Below are 27,822 nucleotides of genomic sequence, written 5' to 3' on the forward strand. Positions count from 1 at the left end.
AAAGCTAGTGATTCGAAACAAACCTGCTGGGAGTTTAACCTGGTGTTGTAAGACTTCTTACTGTTCCTTTTTTCTGTCCCTATTTATGTACTGATTTCTGTGTCTCAGTCTGCCTCCTTGTCTCTCTCCTGCTTGTTCTCAATCTCTGGTGTGTTATAATTTTTGATGTAACCCCAAGTTAAAAGGATAATGAGATTTTGTGTTCCAGTTCTGTTTGACCGTAGAGAATTTGCATGCTAAACAGAATGGAAGATTAAACTGTTTGCATGCAGCCCGAAGTTCCAGCAATCACACTGACGTTGAACTAAACCTAGGCTGACCCTTGACGTGCCTTGTGGTATGTGAATAACTCATTCAACTTTCTACACTAACTTTAACATTTCCTCATTCTCTTTAGTCTTGTGCTTCTTTTCAAACTTGAATGATTTTCACCTTCAGTTGTTTACAAAGAGCTTTCTGTTTGTTTCCCCTCTCTCCAGATTTTAGGGTAATAAAGTTCATAGATGAAAAAGAAGCATTATTAGAGCAGGTAAGGACCCTCTGTGGGGGCAGGGGTGGTGAGGGGGAGGTGGAGAAGGGAGAAAGGCTGGGGCAAAGGAGACGGGCTAAAGGAGGGGAGGCGAAGGGTTAAGGGAGGGACAGGGATGGGAGGTGGGGGCAGATTGGAGGAGGGAGGTTGGTGAGGGGGCAGGTTAAAAGGGAAATGAGATGGTGGAAGCATCAGCAGATAGGTTTGAGGAGCATGGGGTGGTGAATTGGGGGTTGGAAGGGCAGGATGGTGGAGAGGTGGCAGGGAAGGGAGACAGGGGCGGAGGGGAATGATTAAGTAAGAGGGTAAGGGAGCTGAGTTGGGGGAACAAATGGGAGAGGATTCTTTGTTTTACTCTGTTGCTTGTTCCTTCCATTTCCATAGTCTGGGTGGTATGGTGGGTCAGACACTTGAGCTGACAAGATGAATATCTCTGCTAGTCTGCTGACTATAAAGGTAAAATGGTTGCCAATCAACCAAGTGATGAAGAGATTAGTAAAATACCATATTGCGGGAAGAAGCAGGTGTCTTCTGTGGTTGGGACTAAGGCGACCAGCTCTCTGCCAGAACCTTGATCTGGATAGCCCTTTGTTGTAGGTCTGGCATTTTCTGTGTTCAGATTCAGAGTGTGTGCTTTTCATTTCCTTCCATTCTGAATCAGTCTTTTTCATGTCAGATTAAAAAATTAAAAGCACAACTGGATGAGAGATCCAAGAGTGGAAAAGCAGAAAAGGCAGCGTCTAGTGACACCATCTTGGAAAATGGGACAGATGTGCAGATGATCGAAGTCCAAAGTAAGCTTCAACTCTCCATCATTTACTATGTGTGTGTTTATTTGTTTGTATGTATAGTGCCTGTGGGTGCATGCATGTCTGTATAGCATGTTTCTGTGTCTGTATATGGTGCCTGTCCATGTATTTGTATTTTATTGATGACTACTCTCATGATAAAACTGGATGATGCCTATTGTATAGGTCCCATGAGTTCTGAAAATGATAATTGCTTATTGTCACGAGTAGGCTTCAATGAAGTTACTGTGAAAAGCCCCTAGTCGCCACATTCCGGCACCTGTTTGGGGAGGCTGGTACGGGAATTGAACAGTGCTGCTGGCCTGCCTTGGTCTGCTTTAAAAGCCAGCGATTTAGCCCAGTGAGCTAAACCAGCCCCTGCTAGTCTCTGCTCGCTGTTACCAAGCATGTGAATGCCAGATTTGCGGACACCAAGATAAGTGTGCAATTAGGGTCTCATTATCACCTTTGGGCTCTTCAAAACCTTCCAAACCCAGGACCAGTACCATCTAGTAGGACAAGAACAGATATCTGGGAAACCATCACCTGCAAGTTCCCCTCCAGTTCACTCACAATTGTTATTGGCCAGGGTTTAGAGAACCCCAAAGTGTATCATGGAGTTCACCTGACCCACAACTTTTAAAAGATTGTGGTATGGGGAGCACACGGCCCACTCTACAGGTGTGGTACAGCAGAAATGGAAAAGTATTTTTTAAAGCAAAACAATGTTTATTCTATGAACTCAAGTTAATCTTTTTAAAACATACAGTAAACATCTTAGCAACCATCAATTCAAATACTACCCCCAAAGAATAGAACACTAAAGTAATCCTTAATAACTTCCCAAACAACATCCAGAAGAGAAAATAAACACCTTTTAACAGAAGCACATCAGGTTTACATTCACTACTGAAAGCATTTATAATTCTGAATCACCAAATGATCAAGAGATAGTCTTTTCATGGCAGAGAGATCAACAGTACACCTGCTTTGTCTGACTTCAGCTCCAATGCTGAAAACGAAACTAAAACACACCCTGCAGCAAACAACCTACAACAAAAGTAAAAAGCTGACACAGCCCAGCTCCACCCACACTCTGACATCACTGATAAACACCCATTTCTTAAAGGTATATTTTTTAAACACCCATTTCTTAAAGGTACTCTCACATGACACCTCCCTCCAAGAAAAAAAAAAACCCATCAACTTCAGGATGGTTTCATTTTTCACCTTTTCACTATCTTTTAAGAAATGCACACAGTAAATATACATTTTCGTTTCAAAAAAACAACACACGCAAACAGGTATAATAATATAGTCCATTTTTTTTGTTCTTCTTCCTCTAACTGAAATCCTTCTCGATTGAAAGTCTCTTTGAACAAGGTCTTTGCACGTTCCATCCATTTCTCTACGCCTCGGTATTTCTTTTTAAAGTCAAATACTTTAGTTCAATCTGATCAGAGTCCCTTGTAATTTTCCAACACAAGAGCATTGGTTATCACAGTTTTCAGGCAGTCAAATGCCTGTTGAAAGTGCGCTGTCCACTGAAATATCTGATGTTTCTTCAGCAAGTCTTTCAGTGGAGCAATCACGCTACAATAATTTTTCACAAATGTTCGATCAAATCCACTCATGCCAAGAAATCGCATTATTTGGAAACTCTTCAAGGAAAGTGACTTGGGCTTTTCCAAATTCACTTTTGGCTAGGTTTATCACCAAACTCCATCAGATGTTTTAAATGTTCTTTCCATGTCGGGCTGAAAGTTACCAGATTGTCGATGTACACAGCACAATTGGGTAATCCTGAAACAACTTTGTTAGTTAATCGTTGAAATGTGGCTGGGGCGTTTTCATGCCAAATGGCATAACTTTGAATTGGTATATACCATCTGGAGTCACAAAAGCTGAAATCTCCTTCGCCCTTTCGAATAAAGGTACCTGCCAGTAACCTTTAAGTAAATCCAGTTTGGAAATAAAAGCTGATTGTTCCACTTTTTCAATGCAATCCTCCAAACGTGGGATAGGATAAGAGTCCGTTCTTGTAACTGCATTAACCTTTCTATAGTCCACACACAACCGTTGGGTACCGTCCAGTTTTGGTACCATCACTATGGGTGAGCTCCATTGGCTGCAACTCACTTCAATTATGCCATTTTTAAGCATACTCAAAGGGTTATGTCTATGTGGATGTTGTTTGATTGGAACAGCATTTCCCACATCTACATCATGTATAGCCATTTTAGTACTTCCCAAATTATCTCTACAAACTTGCCCCTGTGATATCAATAACTCTTTCAGATCAGTTCGTTTTTCCTCCGGAAGGTAACTCAACAATTTATTCCAATTTTTAAAAACATCCTCATTTCCCAATTTAATTTGAGATATGCCAAATTCACAGTCATCTGGATTTGGTTTGTCACCCTGAGCTAGAATCACCAAAACCTCTTTCTCCTTCCCTTTCAAAGTACCTTTTAAACATATTCACATGACACACTCAGTGAGTCTTCCTTCTATCTGGTGTTTTTACCACATAATTCACCTCACTTAATTTCCTTTCAATCTGATACGGTCCACAAAACCTAGCTTTTAAAGGCTCACCTACCACTGGTAACAACACTAAAACTTTATCTCCACTGGCAAAACTACGAACATTGGATTCCTTGTCCGCTACCCGCTTCATCACATTTTGTGCAACTTTTAAATGTTGTCTAGCCAATTCACCTGCTTTATTTAATCGTTCCCTAAAATTTGACACGTAATCCAATAATGTAATTTCCAATTTCTCACTTTATTTCCTTTATCAATTTATGTGGTCCTCTTAACTCATGACCAAAAATTAGTTCAAAAGGACTAAATTTGGTTGATTCATTAGGTGCATCCCTAATTGCAAATAGTACGAACGGAATTCCTTTATCCCAATCCTCTGGATAATCTTCACAATACGCCCCCAACATTGTCTTTAATGTCTGATGCCACGTTTCTAACGCTCCCTACGATTCTGGATGGTACGCAGTTGATTTAAATTGTTATATTCCGATGCTGTCCATAGCTTCTTTGAATAGCCTTGAGGTAAAATTTGATCCTTGATCCAATTGTATTTCTGTGGGTAGTCCATATCTAGTAGAGAATTTAAGTAATTCCTCCACAATCTTTTTAGCTGTCATATTACGTACTGGAATGGCCTCTGGAAACCGAGTAGACACATCCATTACAGTCAAAAGATATTTTGCGGGATTCTCTGACCCCCTGCCTGGTCGAAGAATCGCTGGCGGGTACGGTGTGAATCCCGCCCCCATCGGCTGCCGCATTCTCTGGTGCCGGGGTTTTGGTGGGGGGCGGGAATCCCGGCACGCCGGTTTGTGGCTGCTGGCAGCGGCCCCCCCGGCGATTCTCCGGCCGCGATGCGCCGAGTGGCTGCCCGTCTTCGGCAGGTCGACAAGCCCATCCATGCCAGCTGGCGCAGCGCCAAACACTCCAGCGCTGGCCTTGACCCTGAAGCTGCGGTGGATCTGCATCTTTGGGGCGGCCTGATGCCGGAATGGTTCACGCCAATCCTCGGTGCCGGAGTGGCCCGCCCCGCTAGTTCGTGGTGAATCCCGCCCATTGATTCCCACTTTTTGTTTTAGGAAGCGGTCCTACACAATCAATTAGGACCCTTGTAAAAGGTTCCTCAAATGCTGGAATGGGTATTAAGGGCGCTGGTTTTATCACTGCTTGAGGTTTCCCTATCACTTGACATGTGTGACATGATCGACAAAATTTAACTATATCTTTATGTAGTCCAGGCCAAAAAAAATGTTTCTGGATTTTAGCTTGAGTTTTCATTATTCCCAAATGACCTCCCACTGGTACCTCATGTGCAACACCTCCTTTCTATACCCTACCGGCAATACTACTTGATGAACTTCTGCCCACTTTTCATCCGCCTGCATATGTAAAGGTCTCCAGTTTCTTATGAAGACATTACTTTTACGGTAATAACACTCTGGTATACACTCAGATTCCTCTTCCGTGTATGCTTTCTGATACATCCATTTTATTTTGACATCTTTCTGTTGTAACTCCGCCAATTTTCCTGAACTAAAAATATCTGCCTCATCCTCCGCCTGTTCTTGTTCTTTTTCAACCATCTGATCCAAACTCGTTTCTGATAATTGCACTTCAACTTCATCTTCACTCTTTGATTTCTCCCCTTGTCTTAACCTGTAACTTTGCGACCTTGTTACTGCACAATCCGGAACAATCCCAGGATATTCGTCCTTCAACACTTCAGTTGTCTGATTTTCCACTGGCTTATTAACCACAGTAGGCATCATTCCCACCTGCGATCCATCTATATCTTACCCAAGATAAACTGTATTCCTGGACAAGATAGTTTCTCTGTTACTCCTACTACCACTTCACCACTCTTCACTGGACTTTCCAACCTTACCTTATATCATGGAACACTACTCCTCTCACCCTGAATTCCACATATTACCACCTTTTCTGGCAACATTCTTCCCAAACTACATAATTCCTCATCTCTTACCATGAAAGATTGACTAGCTCCCGTATCTCTTAAAATTGTGACTTCTTTACCTGCTTCTCCTGATACACATGAGTAAACTTTACCAGACAAGAGATCTGGCACCTTCTTATCAATCGCCTCTTGATCAGGCTGCACAATCTTTTGCACCTCCTTCGCTTCCCTTGGGCTTTCCTTTACCACTTTAACAAACCACACTGTCCTATCCTGTTTTATCACATCAGCCTTCCCAGTGCTTTTCTTCAACCACCAACACTGTGACTTTACATGGCCTAGTTTATTACAGTGAAAACATTTGAAACTTTTCATTTCTTTTCCACCGTCCTAGATTTCTTTTTTAGTCTGAGGTACACTCTCCTTATTATCTCCCATCAGATCACCTTTACCTTTACCACTTGAGTATTTCTCTTTTCCCCAGTTCCTATCCCTCACAGGCTGAAACCAATGTCGGAAACCACACTTTGATTTGTGAACTAATTCAAATCATCTGCCATTTCTGCTGCTAACCTTGCAGTTTCAACACTCTGCTCTTCCACATGAGTTCTCACTGCATCAGGATTTGAATTTTTAAACTCCTCCAAAAGTATAATTTCTCTGAGAGCTTCATACGTTTGGTCTATTTTCAAAGTCCTTATCCACCTATCAAAATTACTCTGTTTGATCCTTTCAAACTCCATGTATGTTTGACCAAATTCTTTCCTTAAATTTCTAAACCTTTGTGTGTTGGCTTCGGGCACTAGTTCAAAAGCATCTGAGATGGATTTTTTTCACCTCCTCATACGACTCAGATACCTCCTCCGGTAGTGATGCAAACACTTCACTAGCCCTACTACCAGCTGTTTGAATCAGTAATACCCACATGTCCTGTGGCCATTTCAATTGTTTAGCTACCTTCTCAAATGAAATGAAAAAGGCTTCTACTTCCTTCTCATCAAACCTTAGCAATGCTTGGACATATTTAAATAGATCCCCACCAAGCCTTCGAACATGACCCTCTTTCTCACTATCCTCATCACTATCATCCAACTGTATGTTTCCCTTTACGCCTGCCAATTTGAACTGACTGTCATGTTTCATGGCCATTTTCTGAAGTTCAATCTCTCTCTCTTTATCTTATTCCCTGATCAGTTTCTCCCTTTCTCTTTCGTTTTCCTCTTTCTCTCTTTCTTTTTTCTCTCGATCTCTTTCGTATTCAAGCTGCTTCAATTCTTTCTCATGGTCCATTTGTTTAATTTGTAACTGAATTTTTGCCATTTCCAATCAGTCAAACTGTATCTCAGGCAACTTTAAATGCTTAGCCACCACCATAATTACCTCATCTTTTCACGTTTTGTCAGATAATGTTAACTGCAATGTTTTTGCCAAATCTAACAGTCTGCTTTTAGTCTCTGTCCGTAAGGTACAGCGTGTGACCGTCTCCACCCCCAAAAACTTCTGAGCCTCTGAAAGAGCCATTGTCCACAACACACTCCCTACTTAAACTAGAATACCACACCTGACAAGCAACCACAATATGCTCACCCCTCACTGTCTTTAAGTTCACTAAGCCAATCCAATAGATAGTCTTTTATCCCCCTCGAGCCCCCCAACTTGTTATGGGCCAGGGTTTAGAGAACTCCAAAGTTTATCATGGAGTTCACCTGATCCACAACTTTTAATAGATTGTGGTATGGGGAGCCCACTCTACAGGTGTGGTACAGCAGAAATGGAAGAGTATTTTTTAAAGCAAAACAATGTTTATTCTATGAACTCAAGTTAACCTTTTAAAACATACAGTGAACATCTTAGCGACCATCAATTCAAATACAACCCCCAAAGAATATATCACTAAGTAATCCTTAATAACTTCCCAAACAACATCCAGAAGACAAAAGAAACACCTTTTAACAGAAGCACATCAGGTTTACATTCACTACTGAAAGCATTTATAATTCCGAATTCACCAAATGTTCAAGAGATAGTCTTTTCATGGCAGAGAGATCAACAGTACAGCTGCTTTGTCTGACTTCAGCTCCAACACTGAAAACGCACTAAAACACACCCTGCAGCAAACAGCCTAAAACAAAAGTAAAAAGCTGACACAGACAGCCCAGCTTCACCCACACTCTGGCATCACTGATAAACACCTATTTCTTAAAGGTACATTTCTTAAACACCTGTTTCTTAAAGGTACTCTCACATGACACAATCTATCTTGGTAATATCTCGCTCTTCTTTCTTCAATGTCTCTGGGTCAGAATGCTGGAACACCCTCCCTAACAGCACCGTGGGTGTACCTATACCTCGGGGACTGTAGCGGTTTAAGAAGGCAGCTCATCACCACTTTCTCAAAGGCAACTAAGGATGGGCAATAAATGCTGGCCTAACCAATGACGCCCACATCCCATAAATAAAGAAAAATTGCATTGTTGGCCCTCTTGCCCCACTTCCCGCCAAACCTGTCATCACTCATCTGCACCTTCCCCCACCATGTTCACCGGTCCTCTGCACGTCCTCCTGCCCTCTGCACACCCCGTGTTCACCCCGTTCTCTGCACCCCCCGCGTTCACCCTGTCCTCTGCACATCCCGCTGCCCTCAGCACCCCTTCCCCCCAAGGTGTTCACCCTATCCTCTGCACCTACTCCCCCCTGTTCACCCATCCTCTATTCACCCCATCCTCTGCAAGTCCCCCCGCCCCCAACACCCCCATGTTCATCCCATTCTCTACACCCCACCATGTTCCTAAATTAATATTTCTCGTCAGTATTTACTGTTGCAAAAGGCACGAATGTTAGGGAAATTGGGGAAATAAAAAGTGATGTCTTGAGGAGTGTACATATTACAGAGGAGGTGCTGGAGGTATTAAAGTGCATCAAGATAGATAAATCCTCGGGACCTGATGACATGTATCCCAGGATGTTGTGGGAGGCTAGGGAGGAAATTTCCGGCCCCTTAGCTGAGATATTTGAATCATCGACAGCCACAGGAGAGGTGCCTGAAGATTGGAGGGTAGCAAATGTTGTGCCCTTGTTTAAGAAGGGCTGTAGGGATAAGCCTGGGAACTACAAACCGGTGAGCCTTACTTCTGTAGTGGGTAAGTTATGAGAAGGTATTCTGAGGGACAGGATCTACAGCCATTTAGATAGGCAAGGGCTAATTATGGAAAGTCAGCATGGCTTTGTAAGGGGAAAGCCATGTCTCACAAATTTGATTGAGTTTTTTGAAGGGGTAACCAAGAAGGTAGATGAGGGCAGTGCGGTTGACGTTCTCTACTTGGACTTTAGCAAGGCCTTTGACTTTACCCTGTCCTCAGCCCACCCCGTGTTCAGCACGCCCTCTGCCCACCATGTGTTCAGCTCATCCTCTGCCCACCCCATGTTTACCCTGTCCTCTGCCCACTCTGTGTTCTCCACCCACCCTATGAACAGCCCGTGCTCTGCCCACCCTATGTTTATCCTGTTCTTTGCCCCCCTTCCTTGTTTACCCCGTCCTCTGCACCTCCCCCAGCCCATGTTCACCCCATTATCTGCCACTCTCATGTTCACACCATACAACTGCCCACCCACGTATATGCCCAGTCATTTCCCTCCGTTTTCTGTCCTTGTCTGTTTCTTGTGTGTTTTCCTTCTTTTCACTTCAACATGTTTTCTCCATTTACCTTTCTCCACATTTTCCCTATTCTTTTCCCCTTCGTGTTTGGATCATTCTTTCCCTTTATAAAAGATAATAATAATTTGTATGTTGCACTGTATAGAACATTCCAAGGCACTTCAAGCAAGCGTTGAATGCAGAAATTGACACCCAACTACGTAAGAGCTATCCGATGAGATAACTCAAAGCCTGGCCAAATTAAGTGGGTTTTAAGGAGCATCTTGAAGGAAGAAAAAGAAGCCAGAGTGTTGAAGGGAATGCTTCATTGGACCTAGGCATTGCTGCTAAGGTCAGAACATATTGCTAAATGCTCTTGAACAAATGGTGGTGAGCCAACTTATTGAACAGTTAACGCCTGTGTGGTGTTCACATTTTGAACCACTGACAGTGAAAGAAAAACAATGGGCTGGACGCGCCACATTTCTCTTTTACCCCATCGGCGGGATGCTCCGTTACACCGGCTAGTCAATGGGGTTTCCCATTGTGGGGCAGCCTCATGCCGTCAAGAAATCCCCGGGCTGCTGGTAAATCAGAGTATCCTGCCGGTGGAGAATCCAGCCCAATATCCTTCGAAGTCAGGATAGTACATGATTTGGAGTGGAACTTGCAGGTGGTGGTGTTCCCAAGTTCTGCTATCCATGTTCTTCTGGGTGGTAGAGATCGTAGCTTTGGAAGGTGCTGTAGAAGGAGCTTTGCTAAGCTGCAGTGAATCTTGTATGTGGTACTGTGCATCGTTGATGGTGGGAGTGAATGTTTAAGGTGGTGAATGGGCCGTTCAAGTGGGCTGTTTGGTCCTTTCAAAAAATTAATTCTAGGAATATGGGTTTTGATGGCTAGGCCAGCATTTATTGCTCATCCCTAACTGCCCTTGAGAAGGTGGTGGTGAGCTGCCTTCTTGAACTGCCGCAGTCTATGTGGTGTAGGTATACCAAGATTTTCACCCAACAACAGCTAAATATTTCCAAGTCAGGATGGTGAAAGGCTTGACGGAAAACCTCCTGGGTGGTATTGAGTTTTCTGGGTATAGTTGGAGCTGCACCCATCCAGGCAAGTGGGGAGTATTCCATCACATTCCTGACTCGTGCCTTGCAGATGGTAGACAGGCTTTAGGGATTCAGGAGGTGAGTTACTCACTGCAGAATCCTCAGCCTCTGACTTGCTCTTGTAGCCACAGTGTTCATGTGGCTGGTGCAATTCTGTTTCTGGTCAATGTTAACCCCCAGGGATGATGGTGGGGGTTCAGAAATGTTGATAGTAATGTAATTGACTTAAAGGGAGATAGTTAGATTTTCCTTTGTTGGAATTGGTCATTGCCTGGCACTTATGTGAATGTTACAGCTCCAGCTGGAATGTTTTCCTGGCCTTGCTGTATCTGGGCAAAGACTCATTATCTGAGTAGCAGTAATTCGAACCTTAGACTGTGCAATCATCAGCAAGCTGAGGGATGGAAGGTCATTAATGAGCAATTGAAGGTGGTTGGGCCTAGGACATCACCTGAAGGAATTGTTGCAGCAATGTCCTGGGGCTGAGCCGATTGGAATCCAACAACCACAATTATCTTCCTTTGCATTTGGGTATGACTCCATAGATATGACTATGGAGGTACCACTTGATTCAGTTTTGCTTACTGATGTTACACTCTGTTAAATGTTGCCTTGATGTCAAGGGCAGTCATTTTCATCTCACCTGAAATTCAGCTCTTTATCCACATTTGGAGCAAAAGCTATATTTTGGTCTAAAATTGAGGGGTGCGATTCTCTGAGCCCCGCGCCGGGCCGGAGAATCGCTGCAACCGCGCCCCGCCGCCGGTGCGCGATTCTACGAGGCGTGGAGAATCAGCGCCATTTGCGCCGGCGCGTTTGACGCGGCGCTGGGCGTGGGCCGCTGTATGCGGCGGGGCCGCTGATTCTCCGGCCCGCAGAAAAAGCAGAGTCCTACCGATGCCGTCCACACCTGGTCGCTGTCGGTGGGAACTCTGCCCGAAGGGCCGGGGGGCGGCCTGTGGAGGGGGGGCTCCGTCCCCGGGGGGGGGCCTCCGATGGGGTCTAGCCCGCGATCGGGGCCACTGATCGGCGGGCCGGTCTCTTCCCCCCCCGGGCCTGCTTTGTTGTGCGGCTGGCCCCTGAACCGCCATGCCAAGTTGCGTCGGGGCCGGCGTGCTGAAGAAACCCCCCGCGCATGCGCGGGTGGCGCGGCGCCCATTTGGCGCTGGGAAGGTAGGCTGGAGCAGCGTGAACCGCTCCAACGCCGTGCTGGCCCCCTCTGAGGGCCAGAATCGGTAGTCTCTGCGCCCGTTTTGTGCCATCGTGAAATGCGACGGCGTCCACGGCGGCGCGAACACTCTGTCTCCATTACGGAGAATCGTGCCCGAGTAGCTCTGGTGGAATCCAAATTAAGCATTGGTGCGTAAGTGGGGCTGAAGAAACTATCGATGGCATTTCTGTCACTTTTCTGATGAGTGAGAATAGACTGATGGGGCAGTGAAAAAATAGATTGAATTTATCCTACTTTTGTGACAGGACATACCCACACAATTTTCCACATTATAGGTGACAGTGTTGGAAGTGTAATGGAACAGCTTTGCTAGTTCTGAAGCACATGCCTTCATTACAGCCAGCTGTTTCTTGACATTGTTATGGGTCAGGGTTTAGAGAATTCCAAAGTGTATCATGGAGTTCACCTGACCCACAATTTTAATAGATTGTGGTATGGGGAGCACACAACTTACTCTACAGGTGTGGTACAGCAGAAATGGACGAGTATTTTTAAAAACAAAACAATGTTTATTCTATGAACTCAAGTTAACCTTTCTAAAACAAACAGTGAACATCTTAGCAACCAGTAAATCAAATACACCCCCCAAAGAATACAACACGAAGTAATCTGTATGCTGTTCTTTTAACATCCAAAAGACTTAACAAACCTCCAAACAGGAGCACATTAGGGTTTACATTCAAGACTGAAAACATTTATACTTCTTCTGAATTCACTAAATGATCCATAGATAGTTTTTGGATGGCAGAGATCAACAGCAGTGCAGCTCACAGACACACTCAATCTTTTCTCAAACTGAAACTAAAAGAGCAGAAGTAGAGCTCAACTCCACCCACACTCTGACATCACTCCAGTAACATGAGCAGCTCCATTTCTTAAAGGTACATTTCTTAAACACCCATTTCTTAAAGGGTACTCTCACATGACATGTGTATTGAATCTAATTGTCTGAAGTGATAGTGGGGACTTTGGATGGAGGTTGAAATGGACCATTCATTCGGTGCTTTTGGCTTCAGGTGGTTGTCTTTTGCACTTGTATTGGGCTTCATCATCATTAAGCTTTGGGATGTTGATGGAAACCTCCCCGTCCCGTTAGCTCTCTAATTGGCCACTGACATTCACGGCTGAATGTGGCAGAACTGCAGAGCTTTGATCTGATACATTGACTGCGAGATCGCTTCGCTTTATCCATTGTGTACTGCTTCTGCTGTGTGGCATGCATACAGTCCTGTTTGCAGCTTCACCAGGTTGTCACTTCAAGTTTAGGTATGCTCGGTGCTGCTCCTGGCACGTTCCGCTGCACTCTTCATTGAACCAGGACTGATCCCCGGCTTTGTGGTAATTTTAGAGTGAGGGATACACCAGGCTATGGGGTTACAGATGGTGATTAAATCCAAGTTTGCTGCTGCTGCTGACCTCCAGGACCTTTACTGCACAGTATGAGTTGATAGATCTGTTCTCAATCTATCCTATTCAACACAGTGATAGTCTCACATAACACAACAGAGAGTGTCCTCAGTATGAAGATGGGCCTTCATCTATGCAAGGACTATGCAGTGATCATTCCTAGCAGTTCTCTCATGGATATATGTGTCCACAACAGGTAGATTTGTGAGGATGAGGTCATGTAGGTTTTCCCCTGATTTGGTGTTCTCGCCACCTGCCGCAGACCCAGTCTGCCGAAGATGGCCTTCAGGACTTGGTCAGCTCAAATTTGACTTCAGACCTGGATTACTGTAACTGACGTGTGTGTGTTATTTTTTAAAGGAGATGCTAATAGACAAATCAGTGAATACAAGTTTAAACTGACCAAAACTGAACAGGAAATAACTGCGTTGGAACAAAATGTAAGTATTCAATCATCTTACAACACTGAATGCTTGAGAATGTACAGAATGGGGAAAGTCTATTCAGCCCATTTATCCTGCTTCTTCCACAGTGCACGTAATCTCTGCTCAAGCATGGTCTCTACCCATTCATTTAATATCTTGCTGCAGCCCATGCACACACTCACCTATCACACAATCCACCCATTTATTTAATCTTCTCCTGCAGCCGTTGCACACTCTCCCCCATCTTGGTCTCTCTCTGCCCACCCATTTACTCTCCATCTGAATGGCCTTTTCTGATCTTCAAGTTGAATTTTAGAGTTATGTTTAGATGTTTGCATGAAATGCGGTAAATATTTCACCTAGATCCCAAACTGAGGAGTGTGCCATTGTTTCCAGGATAAGATGAGTCCTGGTTCAAAGAACTGTTCTGGGAGGGTGGTGTCAACTGCATTCATGTGGTACTTGTTTTCCTTCTGAATGGGGAGGTTGGAGTTCAAGCCTCACCTGAGTGCTCAAGTGCAAAATCTAAGATGTCAACATGTGAGCTGTCCTTCATTATTCAAAGAACTGTGCCAACATTTTCCCTCGACTTTCACCATCCAAAATTAATCAACTTGCCAATTATCTCATAACTGATGCCAATTGACTGGTGTGTTTGTCCACAGAACAATGGGACTAAACTCTCCAAAGTAACTCATTGTAACGAGCCCTGTGAGGTGGTTGTTGCTAAACTATGTGATTAACAATTATGGAATGATGTTTGTGTGTTTATCCATTTTGTGCCATTTTAATATTGAGTTTTCCACACTTTATGATCAAATTATTTAACCGTTTGTCATTTCCTGGGGAATATTTTAGATTGCTCGTCTCGAAAACCAGGTATTACGATACAAGACAGCGGCAGAAAATGCAGAAAAAGTGGAAGATGAACTTAAGGCTGAGAAGCGCAAACTCCAAAGAGAGGTAAGGTGAAGTGGTTGACTGAGGCTCAAAGGAGCTCAATAGCATAATGTAAATTTCCACAAAGTACCTTTGTTATCTGATGTCCATTCTGAACTTAGAAAAAAATTAAATTATTTGTTAACTTTGTGTTCATTGAGCTTTGTTAGTGAATGCCTGTGGAATCGGGAACTTTGCATCTGCTCGCAAACATTCCAGTGTCTTAATGGATGATGCAATGGTCTATGCAGAGCTGCGTTTAAGGCAATGGATGGGGTCCAATCAAGCGGGCTTCTTTGTCCTGGATGGTGTTGAACTTCTTGAGTATTGTTGGAGCTCTATCGATCCAGACAAGTGGAGAGTATTCCATCACACTCCTGGCATTGGTCTTCTAAATGAACAGGATTTGGGGAGTCAGGAGATGGGTTACTTGTCACAGAATTCCCAGCTCTGACCTGTTCTTGTTGTTACAGTATTTATATGGCCAGTCCAGGTCTGCTTTTGGTCAATGGTAACCCCCAGGATGTTAATTGTGGGGGATTCAGCGATTGTAATGGCATTGAATGTCAAGGGACGATAGGTAGATTCTCTCTTTTTGGAGATGGTCATTGCCTGACACTTGTGTGGCATGAATATTACTTTGTCACTTGTCAGCCGAAGCCTGAATGTCGTCCAAGTCTTCTGCATTTGGACTACTTCAGTATGTGAGTCGTTGTGAAAGGTGCTGAACGTTGTGTAATCATCAGCGAACATCCTCACTTCTGATCTTATGATGGAGGGAAGGCCACTGATGAAGCAGCCGAAGATGGTTGGGTCTAGGGCACTACCCTGAGGAACACCTCCAGCAATGTCCTGGGTCTGAGATGACTAGTGATGCAATGATGGCGAGACATTTGGGAAGTTAGGATTTTTTTGTTGTGTTTGAGAATGTTATGGGATGACCTGTTGGATATCTGGAAGGTTTATTCTATGATTCCAGATAGCATTCCAGCGGATTATTATTGGGATAGGGCAGGGAAGTGCGCTTTGGTGGAGTGCTCTGTCAGAGGCTCGGTGCAGACTCGATGGGCCGAATGGCCTCCTTCTGCACAGTAGGAATTCTATGATTTTTTTTTTTTTTTAAATTTAGAGTACCCAATTCATTTTTTCCAAGGGGAAATTTAGCATGGCCAATCCACCTACCCTGCACATCTTTGGGTTGTGGGGGCGAAACCCATGCAAACACGGGGAGAATGTGCAAACTCCACACGGACAGTGGATCCAGAGCCGGGATCGATCCTGAGACCTCGGCGCCGTGAGGATGCAGTGGTACCACTGCGCCACCGTGCTGCCCTGGGGTTCTATGATTTTAAGGTAAACAGCCAGAGATTGTTTCAACTGTGGACTGAGATGGAAATGAGAGACCACAAGCCGAGGAAATTCACAAAAAATGTAACAAGTGCTTAGGATAAATTTACCTTAATAGAGCAAGGTGAAAATGTGGAAAATACTTTCACAAACTATGTTGAAGCAAAGTTATAACTTCTGTTCAAAAAGGCTATTATTTATTTAAAAAAATAAGAGGAATCATAAAGAATATTGGGAGTTTACAGGAGAATGGGTTTAGATGATGTGAGATATTAAAATATGTTGATGGTCTGTTTCTACACTGTAGCAAGCTGATTTGATAGAACAAAAACAGAAAATACTGGAAATACTCAGCAGAACAGGCAGTATCTTTGGTGAGCGAAACAGAGTTGATGGGCATGTTTTAACGGCCTCATCGCACCCGACCTGGTAGCGTGATGAGGCCAATGAATCTTGCGAGTGCCTCTCGCGAGATTCTCGACACTTGAGGCGTCCCGTGAAATTCATCCAACCTAGTGAGACATTGCGATCTGGATCTCATCCGCACTGAGCAAGATCCAGATTAACATATTTAAATGAGCCATATGGACCAGGCCTAATGACACCTGAAGGGTTTCCCAGGCCTTTGGAGACCTCTGGGTGTCAAGGACAAGGTAGGCAGGCACCCTGGCTCTCCCTCTGGCACATTTCCACTGCCACCCTGGCAGTCCTCGGATGCCCAAGTGACACTGCCGGGCTGGCAGGAGCACTGCCAGGATGCCCGGGGGACAGGGTGGCACTGCCAAGGGTCTGGGCCTGCAGGGGGCCATGCCCATGAAAGGGGGGGATGAGTGGGGTTATGAAGGGTGGGAATGAATAGGCCTAATAGGTTGGAGAGGCTGAAGGGTGCGGGTCCTCAAAGAGGGGGGGCCCAAAAGGTGGGGGTGGGGTGGTCTAAAAAAGGAGGGTTGCCCTCAGCAACCGCATAAGAGGGTGTCCTCACTTGGGGGAAGGTGGTGGGGTAATGCCCATATGTGTGGTGGGTGACACTGCCCCTGGGTGGGGTTTGTGGGGGACCCTCAAGCTCACTTAACGGAGCACCAGAGCCGGTCTCACTGGCGGGTTAAACTCCCCAATGTTGCAAAAAATTCTCAGAGTGGGTTTGACCAGAGTGAAACTCCACAAGACCCGAGAATAAGGCTAAGTGTGGTTGAATAATGGTGTGGATCGCACCCAAAAAGCCGGTGAGAAACACCTCGCCAAATTCGCCCAAAATGACACTCAGAAATTTTTTGGTTGAATTCCGCACGATGTTTCAAGTCCCTGATCTTTCACCGAAACCAGAAGAATTTAGAGATGCAACAGGTTTGAAGCAAGTATAGAAAGGGGGAGCAAAGGGAAGGTTTGTGATGTGCAGAAAAGATTTAATGATATATAAACATATGCGGTGCGGATATCCGTTCCTGAGGCTAAGGCATGATTCTCCGATCGCGGGACAGTGTGTCCGCGCCGTCGTGAACGCCGTCGCGTTTCACGACGGCACAGAATGGGCGCGGGCAATAGCGATTCTGGCCCCCCCGGCGCTGAAGCAGTTCACGCCGCTCCAGCCTCACTTCCTGGCGCAGACTGGGGGCAGCGCCAACCTGCGCATGCGCAGTCGCGACACGCCAACCTGCGCATGTGTGGTGGCTTTACGGAATGCGCCGGCCCCGACGCAATATGGCGTGGGGTTTCTGGGGCCGGCTGCGCAACAAAGTAGGTCCGGGGGGGGAGAGGCTAGCCCGCCGATTGGTGGGCCCCAATCGCGGGCCAGACCCCAATGGAGGCCCCGGGGACGGAGCCCCCTCCCCCCGCCCCACACGCCATCCCCCGACCCTTCGCGCTGAGTTCCTCCCGGCAGCGACCAGGTGTGGACGGCGCCGGCGGGACTCTGCTTTTGCCGCGCGGCCCATCTGGGCCGGAGAATCGGCAGCCCGGCTTCGTACAGCGGCCCGCGACCGGCGCCGCACCAAACGCGCCAGCACAAATGGCGCCGATTCTCCGCACCTTGGAGAATCGCTCGCCGGCGTCGGTGCGGCGTGGCGCGGTTGCGCCGATTCTCCGGCCCAGCGCGGGGCTGAGAGAATTGCACCCCAGGTGTTGTCACCAGGGCAGAATTCGTGGACTTCCATGACAGCAAAACTGGCGCTGCACCTGGAACGATTCTGCTACTGTTAAGGGGCTAGCACTGGCGCCACGTGGAACACAATCGATTCCAAAGAGAAACGGTGCCGGATTTGCTGGGTTCACGATTGACACTCGGGAGGCTGACAAGTTGCAGCTGCATATACACACTTCACTGCCCACACACACCATCCCAGCCACCAAGATGCGCGGTCGAGATGCGCAGCCCCACAAATTTCAGTCGCTGAGCTCAAGACCCTCCTGGACGCTGTGGCGGAGAGGCAGGCCACCCTGTACCCCGTACTGGGAAGGAGATTGCCAGCCGCTGCCATTCGTCGTGTCTGAACACAGATGGCAGAGGCGGTTAGCCGCACCAGCAACTCCGTCCAAACCGGCCAGCAGTGCCGGAAGAAACTGCACAACCTCCTCAGGGCAGCCAGAGTGAGTAGGCAGCACTGTGTCTGTGGCACCAACCAGTGCTACAACTGTCATAATATACATCAGTACATTATGGTGCAATCACATACACACACTGATGGACATGCAGTAGGACCAACCAGCATGCATAACACCGCAGCCAATCACCAGTGTGAGCACACGCACTATAAAGACAGGGGACAGGAGAGTTCCCGCTCATTCTAGCAGCAGCCAGCTCAGAGCACAGAGCTCACAGCCTGCATCACAGACATTCACCATGTGCTGAGTGCCTCACCATAGCTAGTGATAGGAAAGGGTCCACAGTTAAGCTGGTATTGCTTATACCCACGTTTACAGTATGTTAGCATAGTTGAACAGTTAATAAAATAGTTACACCACTTCCAGCATTGTTGGCTTGTTTGTGAACCAGAACACCCAACACGACATGGTACAAGGAGTGGCCGCAATCTAGCACTTGTGAGACCTACCTGCAACTTCTCAGCATTCCGGCATCCTACAGCATGGAGAACATCAACCTGCCGCCGCCGCTCCGCATCGCTGGCAATCTCGGGGGAAAGTGGAAGATATTTAAACAGCGCTTCCAGCTCTTCCTCGAGGCCACGGACAGGGAGAATGCATCGGACACCAGGAAGATAGCCCTTCTTCTCTCCAGGGCTGGGCAACATGCCATCCACATCTTTAACTCCCTGACATTCGCAGACTACGAGGACATGACCAAGTACAAGACGGTGCTCCTCAAATTCAACACACACTTCAGTGTTGAAGTCAACGAAAGCTTCGAAAGGTACCTGTTCCAGCAGACCTTGCAGGGTAAGGACGAGCCTTTCCAATTCTATTTAACACACCTCCGCATCCTCGCGCAATCCTGCGGCTACGGGCCCACCTCCGACTCCATGATACGCAATCAGATTGTTTTTTGAGGTCATGTCGGACACCCTGCGTCAGCAGCCCCTTAAAGTTAAGCAACTAACCCTAGCGACTGCCATCGAGACCTGTGTCCTGCATGAGAATGCCACCAGCCGGTACTCCTACATACAGGCAGCTGAAATGGCGCGGCAAGGGCCCCATGAGGCGGATCGGGTCCAAACGATCGAACACCTCCCAGACCGCAGTCTGGAGGAGGGCGGCCATTTTGCGCGCTTTCCGATGCCTCCCGCGCTTGTACGCGCCAAAAACGAGGGGATGGTGACGTGGAGGAACGCGATGCGCAGGCCCGCACCACGCAAGACCGTACCGCACATGCGCGGTGGCGCACCGAACGTACTGACGTCACGACGTGCGGCAACTGTGGCTCCGCCCACTTAAAGCGCCAATGCCCTGCAAAATCGCGACAGTGCCTACGCTGTGGCAGGCTTGGCCACTATGCTGCCTGCTGTCGAGCAGCCCAGCCTGCCAACTCGCAATGATTTAACCAGCCTCGCAGGAATGTTCGGGCAATCCAACCCACCTTCACCGAGTCCGATCCTGACTTCATGCAGACCAGTGACACCAAGGACAGGGAGCCTTTTCGAGTCGCTGTCATAACCAAGAACAGGCTGTCCCCAAATCGAAAGCACCAGCCGCTGTTGGTGCACAGCATTGATCCGGACGACGAGTGGTGTGCCACCCTGACGGTCAACCCAAATTCGTCGCCCACTTCAGAGACTTGATTTATGAACCTTACTATGTTGGACTCAATGCTTTGTTTTTCCATCCTGTTTCAGCATTTCACTAGTTTGTTTATAGCATTCGTTATTAGTTTTGTTGTTGGTGTAACACCTTGTTTTTCTTTTCTCTGCACCAGGCACCTTCCCATGTATATAGATTAGCCTCATGTACATAGTTATGTAAATACTGCACACACATGGTCAGATACACTCATTACACATTATTTATTCTCACATAGGCACATGTTCTTTGTAAAAAAAGGGGGATGTCATAATATACATCAGCACATTATGGTGCATACACACACTGATGGACATGCAGTAGGACCAACCAGCATACATAACACCGCAGCCAATCACCAGCGAGAGCACAAGCACTATAAAGACAGGGGACAGGAGAGTTCCCGCTCATTCTAGCAGCAGCCAGTTCAGAGCACAAAGCTCACAGCCTGCATCACGGACATTCACCATGTGCTGAGTGCCTCACCATAGCTAGTGATAGGAAAGGGTCCACAGTTAAGCTGGTATTGCTTATACCCACGTTTACAGTATGTTAGCATAGTTGAACAGTTAATAAAGTAGAGTTACACCACTTCCAGCATTGTTGGCTTGTTTGTGAACCAGAACACCCAACACAACAACAACCAGAACCACCACCCCCGTGTCGCCGAGCATGATGACGATACCGACGAGTTGATAGTATGCCTGAGACCCAGGAAACCCAGGGACTCGAGTCCATGGATGACGCAGATTTCCTGTCACAGCTGTCTCCAACTCCCTCCACCATCCCAGAGACACTCACCCCGATTGGACACTTTAGTGAAGAAGCTTCTGGGACACTCTCTGGTGTGCATCATACAGATGCTCCTGTACATCAGGTTGAGGTAGGAACACCCAAAGGGGCAGACGGTCGGAGGGACTATTTCCCACCCAGACGGGTTTCAGGCATCTGGAACAGACAGTCCCATCGATCGTGGAGATGCAGTCAGAGCCTGGGACTACATGAGGGGTTGTCGGCGAGCATTCAGCACTTGCAGCTGGATCAGTCCAACCACATGCAGGAGCAGGAGATGGTGCCGAACATGCGTGCCACCCAGGCCAACATCACACGGGTGGCGTCCGCGGTGGAGGCCTTGGGAACGGGGATTTTGGCTATGGATCAGCAAGTCCAAGACCTGGGGAAATCTGTGCAGGTGGTGGCCGAGGTCCAGGACAGGGCTGTCCTATCACAGGCAGCCATGTGCCAGAGTCATCTGGACACTGTAGCAGCGCTCCTGAGCGTGGTCCAGTCACAGCGAGCCTTGGCTGAGTGCCGGCGACATTTCCCAGACACTGGCCGATAGAGTGAGGTAGCCCAGTCCCAGAGGAAGATGGTGCAGTCACTAGGTGATATGGCACAGACCCAGAAGGTGATGGCACAGTTGCAGCATGATGTGGACAAGTCCCAGATGGAGGTGGTCCACTCCTTGTGCTCTGTGGCTGTAAGAATGTAGACCCTGGCCGAGCTGAGAGCAAGCCTCCAAGACTGGTAGTGCCAGGTGGCGGGGGAGCCTCAGGAGATAGCTCCGCTTACTCCCCCGTCCCATGGAGTAGCCTGGGGGCCATCAGATGTCCCAAGGGAGGAGGTGGTGATGGGGCCTGTGCCGGTGACTCCCGCAGGGGAGTGCAAGAACACCGTAGCACTTTGGACTCTTCCCCACCTCCTCCTGTCCCTGGCGCATGTGGTGGGCAGCAGGCAGAACAGGGCGGCAGCATGCCAGCTGAGACACCCGAGCAGCAGACGGGGCCATCAAGGCCCAGTCGCCCCAGAAGATGGCTGCCAATGGGGACCCAGGTCGCAAGGTGGGAATTGCAGCAGGCCATCACCACTCCTGATATACCGTATGGGGATGCACCTAGACGTAGCGTTAGGGCTGGTATGGCCAGAATGTTAGACACCAGTTAAGTTGGCACAGATGCATCCTCGACGTGTGCGAGGCTAAGCTTCATTCAGTTTAAAATAGTTCATAGGGCGCATATGACGGATGAGTAGGTTCTTTGAGGGGGTAGAGGATAGGTGTGGGCGGTGCACCGGGGAGCCCCGTGAATCACATCCACCTGTTTTGGGCATGTCCAAAGCAGAAGCAGTTCTGAGTTTGCGGACATAATGTCTGGGAGTGAAGGTGGTCCCCAAAACCAGAGATGGCGATATCCGGGAGTTCAGGGGGTGAGAGAGGCTGATGTTTTGGCCTTTGCCTCCCTGATGGCCCGGAGACAAATCTTGCTCGGATGGAGGGACTTAGAGCGCCGAAAGCAGGGGTGTGGGTGAGCGACCTGGCGGAATTCCTGAGGCTGGAGAAGGTCAAGTTCGTCTTGAGGGGGTTGGTCGATGGGTTCACTCGGAGGTGGAAGCCATTCATTGATTTCTTTAAGGAGGTTTGAGGAGTCAGTAAACTGGGGTGGGGATGGTGGGAGGGGTAAGGGGGTTAAAATAGGGAAGGCAGGGTGGGAGAGGGGGCGGAGTTAGGGGAGGAGGGAGGAGTGGGTGTTGGTTGTTTATAATGTTGTTTGGTTGTTCTTCTGCTTCTGTTTGTTTATATGAAAATGCCTTGAATAAAATATATTTTTTAAAAGTTGGCACGGGTGCAGGTTTAGAGATAGGGGCTAGGAATCGCCAGGAGCCAATCCCCAGCCAGGGGTGCGCCTCAAAGAGGCCGGAAATCGTCGAGTGTATCAGGATGAAGGCGTCGTGCACACTGCCCGGGTATCAGGCACAGACGTGCATGATGTGCATCTGATGGTCACCTATCAGCTGCACGTTCATCGAGTGGAGCCCCTTTCGGTTTATGTAGAGCAGACTGTCATCTGCAGGTGCTCATAGGGTACCATGCATCCCATCGATCACACCCTGGACCCGGGCATGTCGGCAATGAAATGAAATGAAAATTGTTTATTGTCACAAGTAGGCTTCAAATGCAGTTACTGTGAAAAGCCCCTAGTCGCCACATTCCGGCGCCTGTTCGGGGAGGCTGGTACGGGAATTGAACCATGCTGCTGGCCTGCTTTAAAAGCCAGCGATTTAGCCCAGTGTGCTAAACCAGCCCAATGGCGGTGAACCCCACTGCCCTGGCATCCTGGTGGGCTCGGTCCATATTGAAATGGATGTATTGTGCCGACTGGGCATATGGGGCCTCCGTGACAGCATGGATGTACCTGTGCACCGAGCTCTGAGATCCCGTACAGGTCCCCACTTGGCGCCTGGAAGGACCCTGTGGCATAGAAGTTCAGGGCTACCATCAACCTTGACGGCCAACGGGTGCGGGTGTCCTCCCCCATTCCCCCGCAGTGCCATGATCCGGCAGATCATAGGGCCATAAGACATAGGAGCAGAATTAGGCCACTCGGCCCGAGTCTGCTCCATCATTCAATCATAGCTGATATTTTCTCATCCCCATTCTCCTGCCTACCCCCCCCCCCCCCCCCCCCCCCCCCCCCGCCAATCCCATTATTAGGCATGAACCTATCTATCTCTGTCTTAAAGCCACTCAGTGAATTGGCCTCCACAGCCTTCTGCTCAGCCGGAGTCTTCGATAGCCTGCCCGGTTCGGCAGGTCCTCGAATGACAGGCGCAGCCGGTACACGTGAGACCTCATGTGGCACCCCCTTTGCACCGCTTCCTCCTTGGCCTGTTTGGCGGCTGGCTTTCCATCCTGAGCAGCTGCTTCCTGTTCCTCTGGGGCATGATCCGCTGCTGCGCGCTCTGCTGCCGCAGCTTCCTCCTCCTCAAGCAGCTCCAGGGCTGCGGCAAGTAGGAGGAAGGCCACCATTGCTGGTAGAATTCCAATTGTCTGCAAGGGGGTGAAAGGTCGACATGTTAGCATGGTGTGTACCCCCGTGCCCAAGCAGGTCCAAATCCATCGGGCTACATGCTGTCTCCAGCCCCCTCCCCCACATGCTGCCCCATCGTTGGCCAGAACTGTGGGGGGCCTTTGGCCCTTGTGCCCGTTCTTGTTGCCAGGGATACCGTCTGCTGGCGCTGCTCCTATAGGGGCTAAAGTGGGCTTTGCCCTGGGTGGGCCATGATGCACCACCGATGGGTGGCGGCAGTTAGAGAGGTGGGGTATGGCGGGGAGTGGGAGAATGGAGGGTGGAGCTGCATTCATCCAGCTGGTGTCACTCTGCAGAACCAGCGCCACGGTTAGTGGTCAGTGGGGTGCGCAGCAAGGTGGCTGCCTTGCAGGCCGTGGCCATGGCGGTCCGTGCCTGGACTCTGTCCCTTGCCGTCGAGAATTCTCCCCAGTTGAGGCGGAGAATCGCGGAGGCCCCGGAGAATACTGGGTCAGGCCCGCTAATGATATGCCAAGGGTGTTTACTGTACGTGCGTTCTGGAACGCATTGGCGTCGCTGTCGAGGCGATGGAGACTTGCGATTCGGTGTGAAACCAACGGCCACTGCGTTTCCCGATTCCGGCGTTGGCCGACGGAGAACTCCGCCCATGAATTAGGAGTTGTAGTATGCCACTTGACCCCTCGAGCCTGCTCCACCATTTAATAAGCTCATGGTTGATCTAACTGCAACCTCCACTCCACATTGCGATCTACCTCTTTTAACCTTTCATCCCCTTGCTTTTCGAGTATCTATCTACCTTGGTCTTAAAAATATTAAAAGTTTCTGCTTCCATCCGCTTTTGAGAAAGAGAGTTGCGAAGACTCACAGCCACCTGAGAGAAAAGATTTCTCCTCACCGGTCTTAAATGACCCCTTATTTTTAAACAGTGACAAAAGGAATGATGATGCAAGGAGAAAGGCGATGGTAATGAGACAAGTAAAGAAAAAAAAGATGGGTCTGGAAGAAATTGGAATAGCAGAATTATTGCCAAGAGCTACCGAAAACATGGAGGCATAGTTTACAATCAGAAATTGGTGAATTCAAGACCGAATATGGAGGGCAGAATTCTCTCCGCCCACGCCAGGCCGGGTGCGAATCGCGCGACACCGCCCCGGCGCCGGTCCGTTGATTCTCCGGAGAGGAATTGGCGGCAGCGCAGTCGGCACCGGTCGGTGGACTCTCTACACGCCCCCCCCGACGATTCTCTGCCCATGATGGGCCGAGCGCCCGGCGGGACCTCGGCGTACATCCATCCGGGGGCGGCCTGGTTTGGGGGGGGCGGGGGGGGAGAGAGGAGGGGTCCGACCCTGGGGGGCCTCCGCTGTGGCCTGGCCACGATCGGGGCCTACCGATTGGCGGGCCAGCCTCTCAGGCAGGGGGCCTTTTTTGTTCCGCGGCGGCCCCTGTAGCCCTACGCCATGTTGCATGGGGGCCAACGCGGAGAAGGGAGCCACCGCGCAACCTCGCCGGTCGCAGTGCGCATGCGCAGACCCCATTTGACGCCGGCATCGACAGCTGGAGCAGCGTGGGTCGCTCCAGTGCCCTGCTGGCCTACTGAGGGGCTCTGAATCGCTGCTCCTGATGGCCTGTTGACGCCGTCGTGAAAAGCGACGGCGTTTACGAAGGCGCCAACACTTAGCCTCAGGATCAGAGAATCCCACCCGGAAGGTTTCAAGTACTGGATCAAAAGATGAGATGTTGTTCCTTGAACTTCCTTCGAAAAGCAGGAGGTCAACATCAAAGTGGGGTGGAGAATTGAAATGGACGGCGACTGTAATCTTGGGACACGCTTGTGGTATGAATAGAGGTGTTCTTCTATGCTATTCTCAATTTGCATCTAGTTTCCCATTGTAGAGAACACTGCATTGTGAGAGTAAATATAATATACTAAATTTAAAAAGGTACAATGAAATTGCTGTTTCACATGTAAGAAATGTTTGGGGCCCTTTATGTTGGGAAGGGAGGAGATAAAAGGGCAAGGTATTGCATCTCCTGCACTTTCATCTGCAGGAAGGGAGGGTGTTTGGGGGTGATTGAGGAGTGGACCAGTGTCACTGAGAGAATGGCCCCTTCGGAATGTTGAAAGGGGGAAGGTAAGATGTGTTTGGGGATGGTGTCACACTGCAGATGGCAGAAATGGCAGGGGATAATCTGTTGAACAGGGAGGCTGGTGTGGTAGATAAAGAAGGGGATAGGGTGACTTAATGGTCTGTTTCTGAAATTACACACTGATTTGATTTTGATTAAGGCAAGTTGGAGAAAAAACTGGAAAAATTAAAATTTCTCAAAGGTTGTTCATGCCTCTGGGAAAAGCAAAACAGTGTTTGAAAAGCCCTTACTTGGCTAAGTTGGAAGATTTGGGCTCTGAACTCCACTAAACGTTTTGGAGCTGTGGGCAACTTGGAGAGCTGTTCACGTATGAACCTATGACCTATTGTCCCCCGACAGGTCCGCTCGGCACTGGATAAAATTGAGGAGCTGGAAATGAGCAACAGCCATCTAGCGAAGAGGCTGGAGAAGATGAAAGCAAACCGGAGCGCCTTGCTATCGCAGCAGTAAAAGACCCACTTCCAAGAAGCCAGGTCTAGGGCCTGGCTGCCTGTTAAGGGAACTCGCTTTTTAAAAAAGTAATTAATGAGACGCTTCACTGTTACCACATACACACACTGCTGAGGAAAAAATGGGAAAAAGTTGCACATGTTTCTGACTCACCACTTACATTGTTTTCTTTACAAGGCTTCTAAGTTGACACTTCCAGCACAGGCATGATGGGCTGAATGGCCTCTCTATATGCTGTCTCATTCTATGATTCCATCAGCAAGCAACAGCTTTGCTGTAACAAGGGATTTGGTTTTAAATTGTCATTGCAGAGAGGGGACAGTTTATGTGGTGGTTATGTTTATGAATTAATAATCCAGGGAACATGAATTCACTTTCCACCATGCCCATTTGAGAATTTGAATCCTGTTTCAAACATCTGAAAAGGCTGATATCAGTTAAATGACCATGAAGCTGTTGGATTGTTGTAAAAAATCCATTGGTTTACTATTGTCCATTTAGAGAAGGAAACGTGTCCAGCTTATATGTAACTCCAGTCCCACACCAAAATGGTTGACTCTTAACTACCCCCTAAAATGATTTAGTCATCCACCAAGTTACTGCCATCTTCTCGGGCAAGTTAAATTGGGCAATAAATGTTGGCCATACCAGAATCCTGAGAGTTAATTAAAAACCATTGCATTGAACATCTTTGTTCTGCATTGGTGCCTTGTCACTGAATATTTTTTCATGGGGAGCGGTAAAAGATCAGTGAGGTGCCAACACACTCAGGGGTTGTGCCAACTGCACAGTGTATTTTCAATACCCATGGTGTTTATTTTCATATATCAATATTTTAGCTGTACTTTGCCAATGGTTCCAAACCCAAGATCACTGTAGAATGCAGAGTTAAGGGAAGGAAGGGAGTTTTGCAAATGGTGCAGTATAAATTGCACTTTTTTCAAAGAACAATCAAATCAAATCTTGGGAATGCAACCCAGATTTTGGGGTAAGTCGATCCACTTGAACACTGAATACACCATAACAGTATTAAAGCCCATTTTAAATAAATGCACTGATTGAGGGTCAACAAATTCTGACTTTTATTGATTCTGATTTTCTTTTCAATTCTGCCGTATGGCTGTGTGGATTTTATGCATTATGAAACAAAACATTTAATGGTTCTTAACTGTTAATCAGACAGGCATAAAACTGGGCGGGTGGGGGTGGGGGGGGGGGGGGGGGGGGGGGAATTTTCCAGGCAATGATTGGTATTTTTGTTTACAAAACCATAACAGAAATTGGCTGTCTGGAGTGACAGGG

At 47.9% G+C, this 27,822-nt stretch overlaps 1 protein-coding gene across 1 annotated transcript; it reads left to right on the plus strand.

Annotated features, from left to right (window-relative positions):
• Window positions 1–27,593, plus strand: LOC140395597 (leucine-rich repeat flightless-interacting protein 2-like). Its single transcript, XM_072483567.1, has 6 exons — window positions 1–337; window positions 480–529; window positions 1,206–1,323; window positions 13,518–13,597; window positions 14,441–14,545; window positions 26,410–27,593. Exons 3-6 carry the CDS (start codon window positions 1,308–1,310, stop codon window positions 26,518–26,520), a joined length of 312 nt encoding a protein of 103 aa, XP_072339668.1. The 5' UTR covers window positions 1–337; window positions 480–529; window positions 1,206–1,307; the 3' UTR covers window positions 26,521–27,593.
• The last annotated feature ends 229 nt before the right edge of the window (window positions 27,594–27,822 follow it).

Source organism: Scyliorhinus torazame, chromosome 2, assembly GCF_047496885.1.
Source record: "Scyliorhinus torazame isolate Kashiwa2021f chromosome 2, sScyTor2.1, whole genome shotgun sequence".
NCBI classification, from domain to species: Eukaryota; Metazoa; Chordata; class Chondrichthyes; order Carcharhiniformes; family Scyliorhinidae; genus Scyliorhinus; species Scyliorhinus torazame.

Coding starts and splice junctions, on each gene's coding strand:
- LOC140395597 (XM_072483567.1), top strand. Junction 13,598..14,440: donor TAACTGCGTTGGAACAAAAT/GTAAGTATTCAA, acceptor GGAATATTTTAG/ATTGCTCGTCTCGAAAACCA. Junction 14,546..26,409: donor AGCGCAAACTCCAAAGAGAG/GTAAGGTGAAGT, acceptor GTCCCCCGACAG/GTCCGCTCGGCACTGGATAA.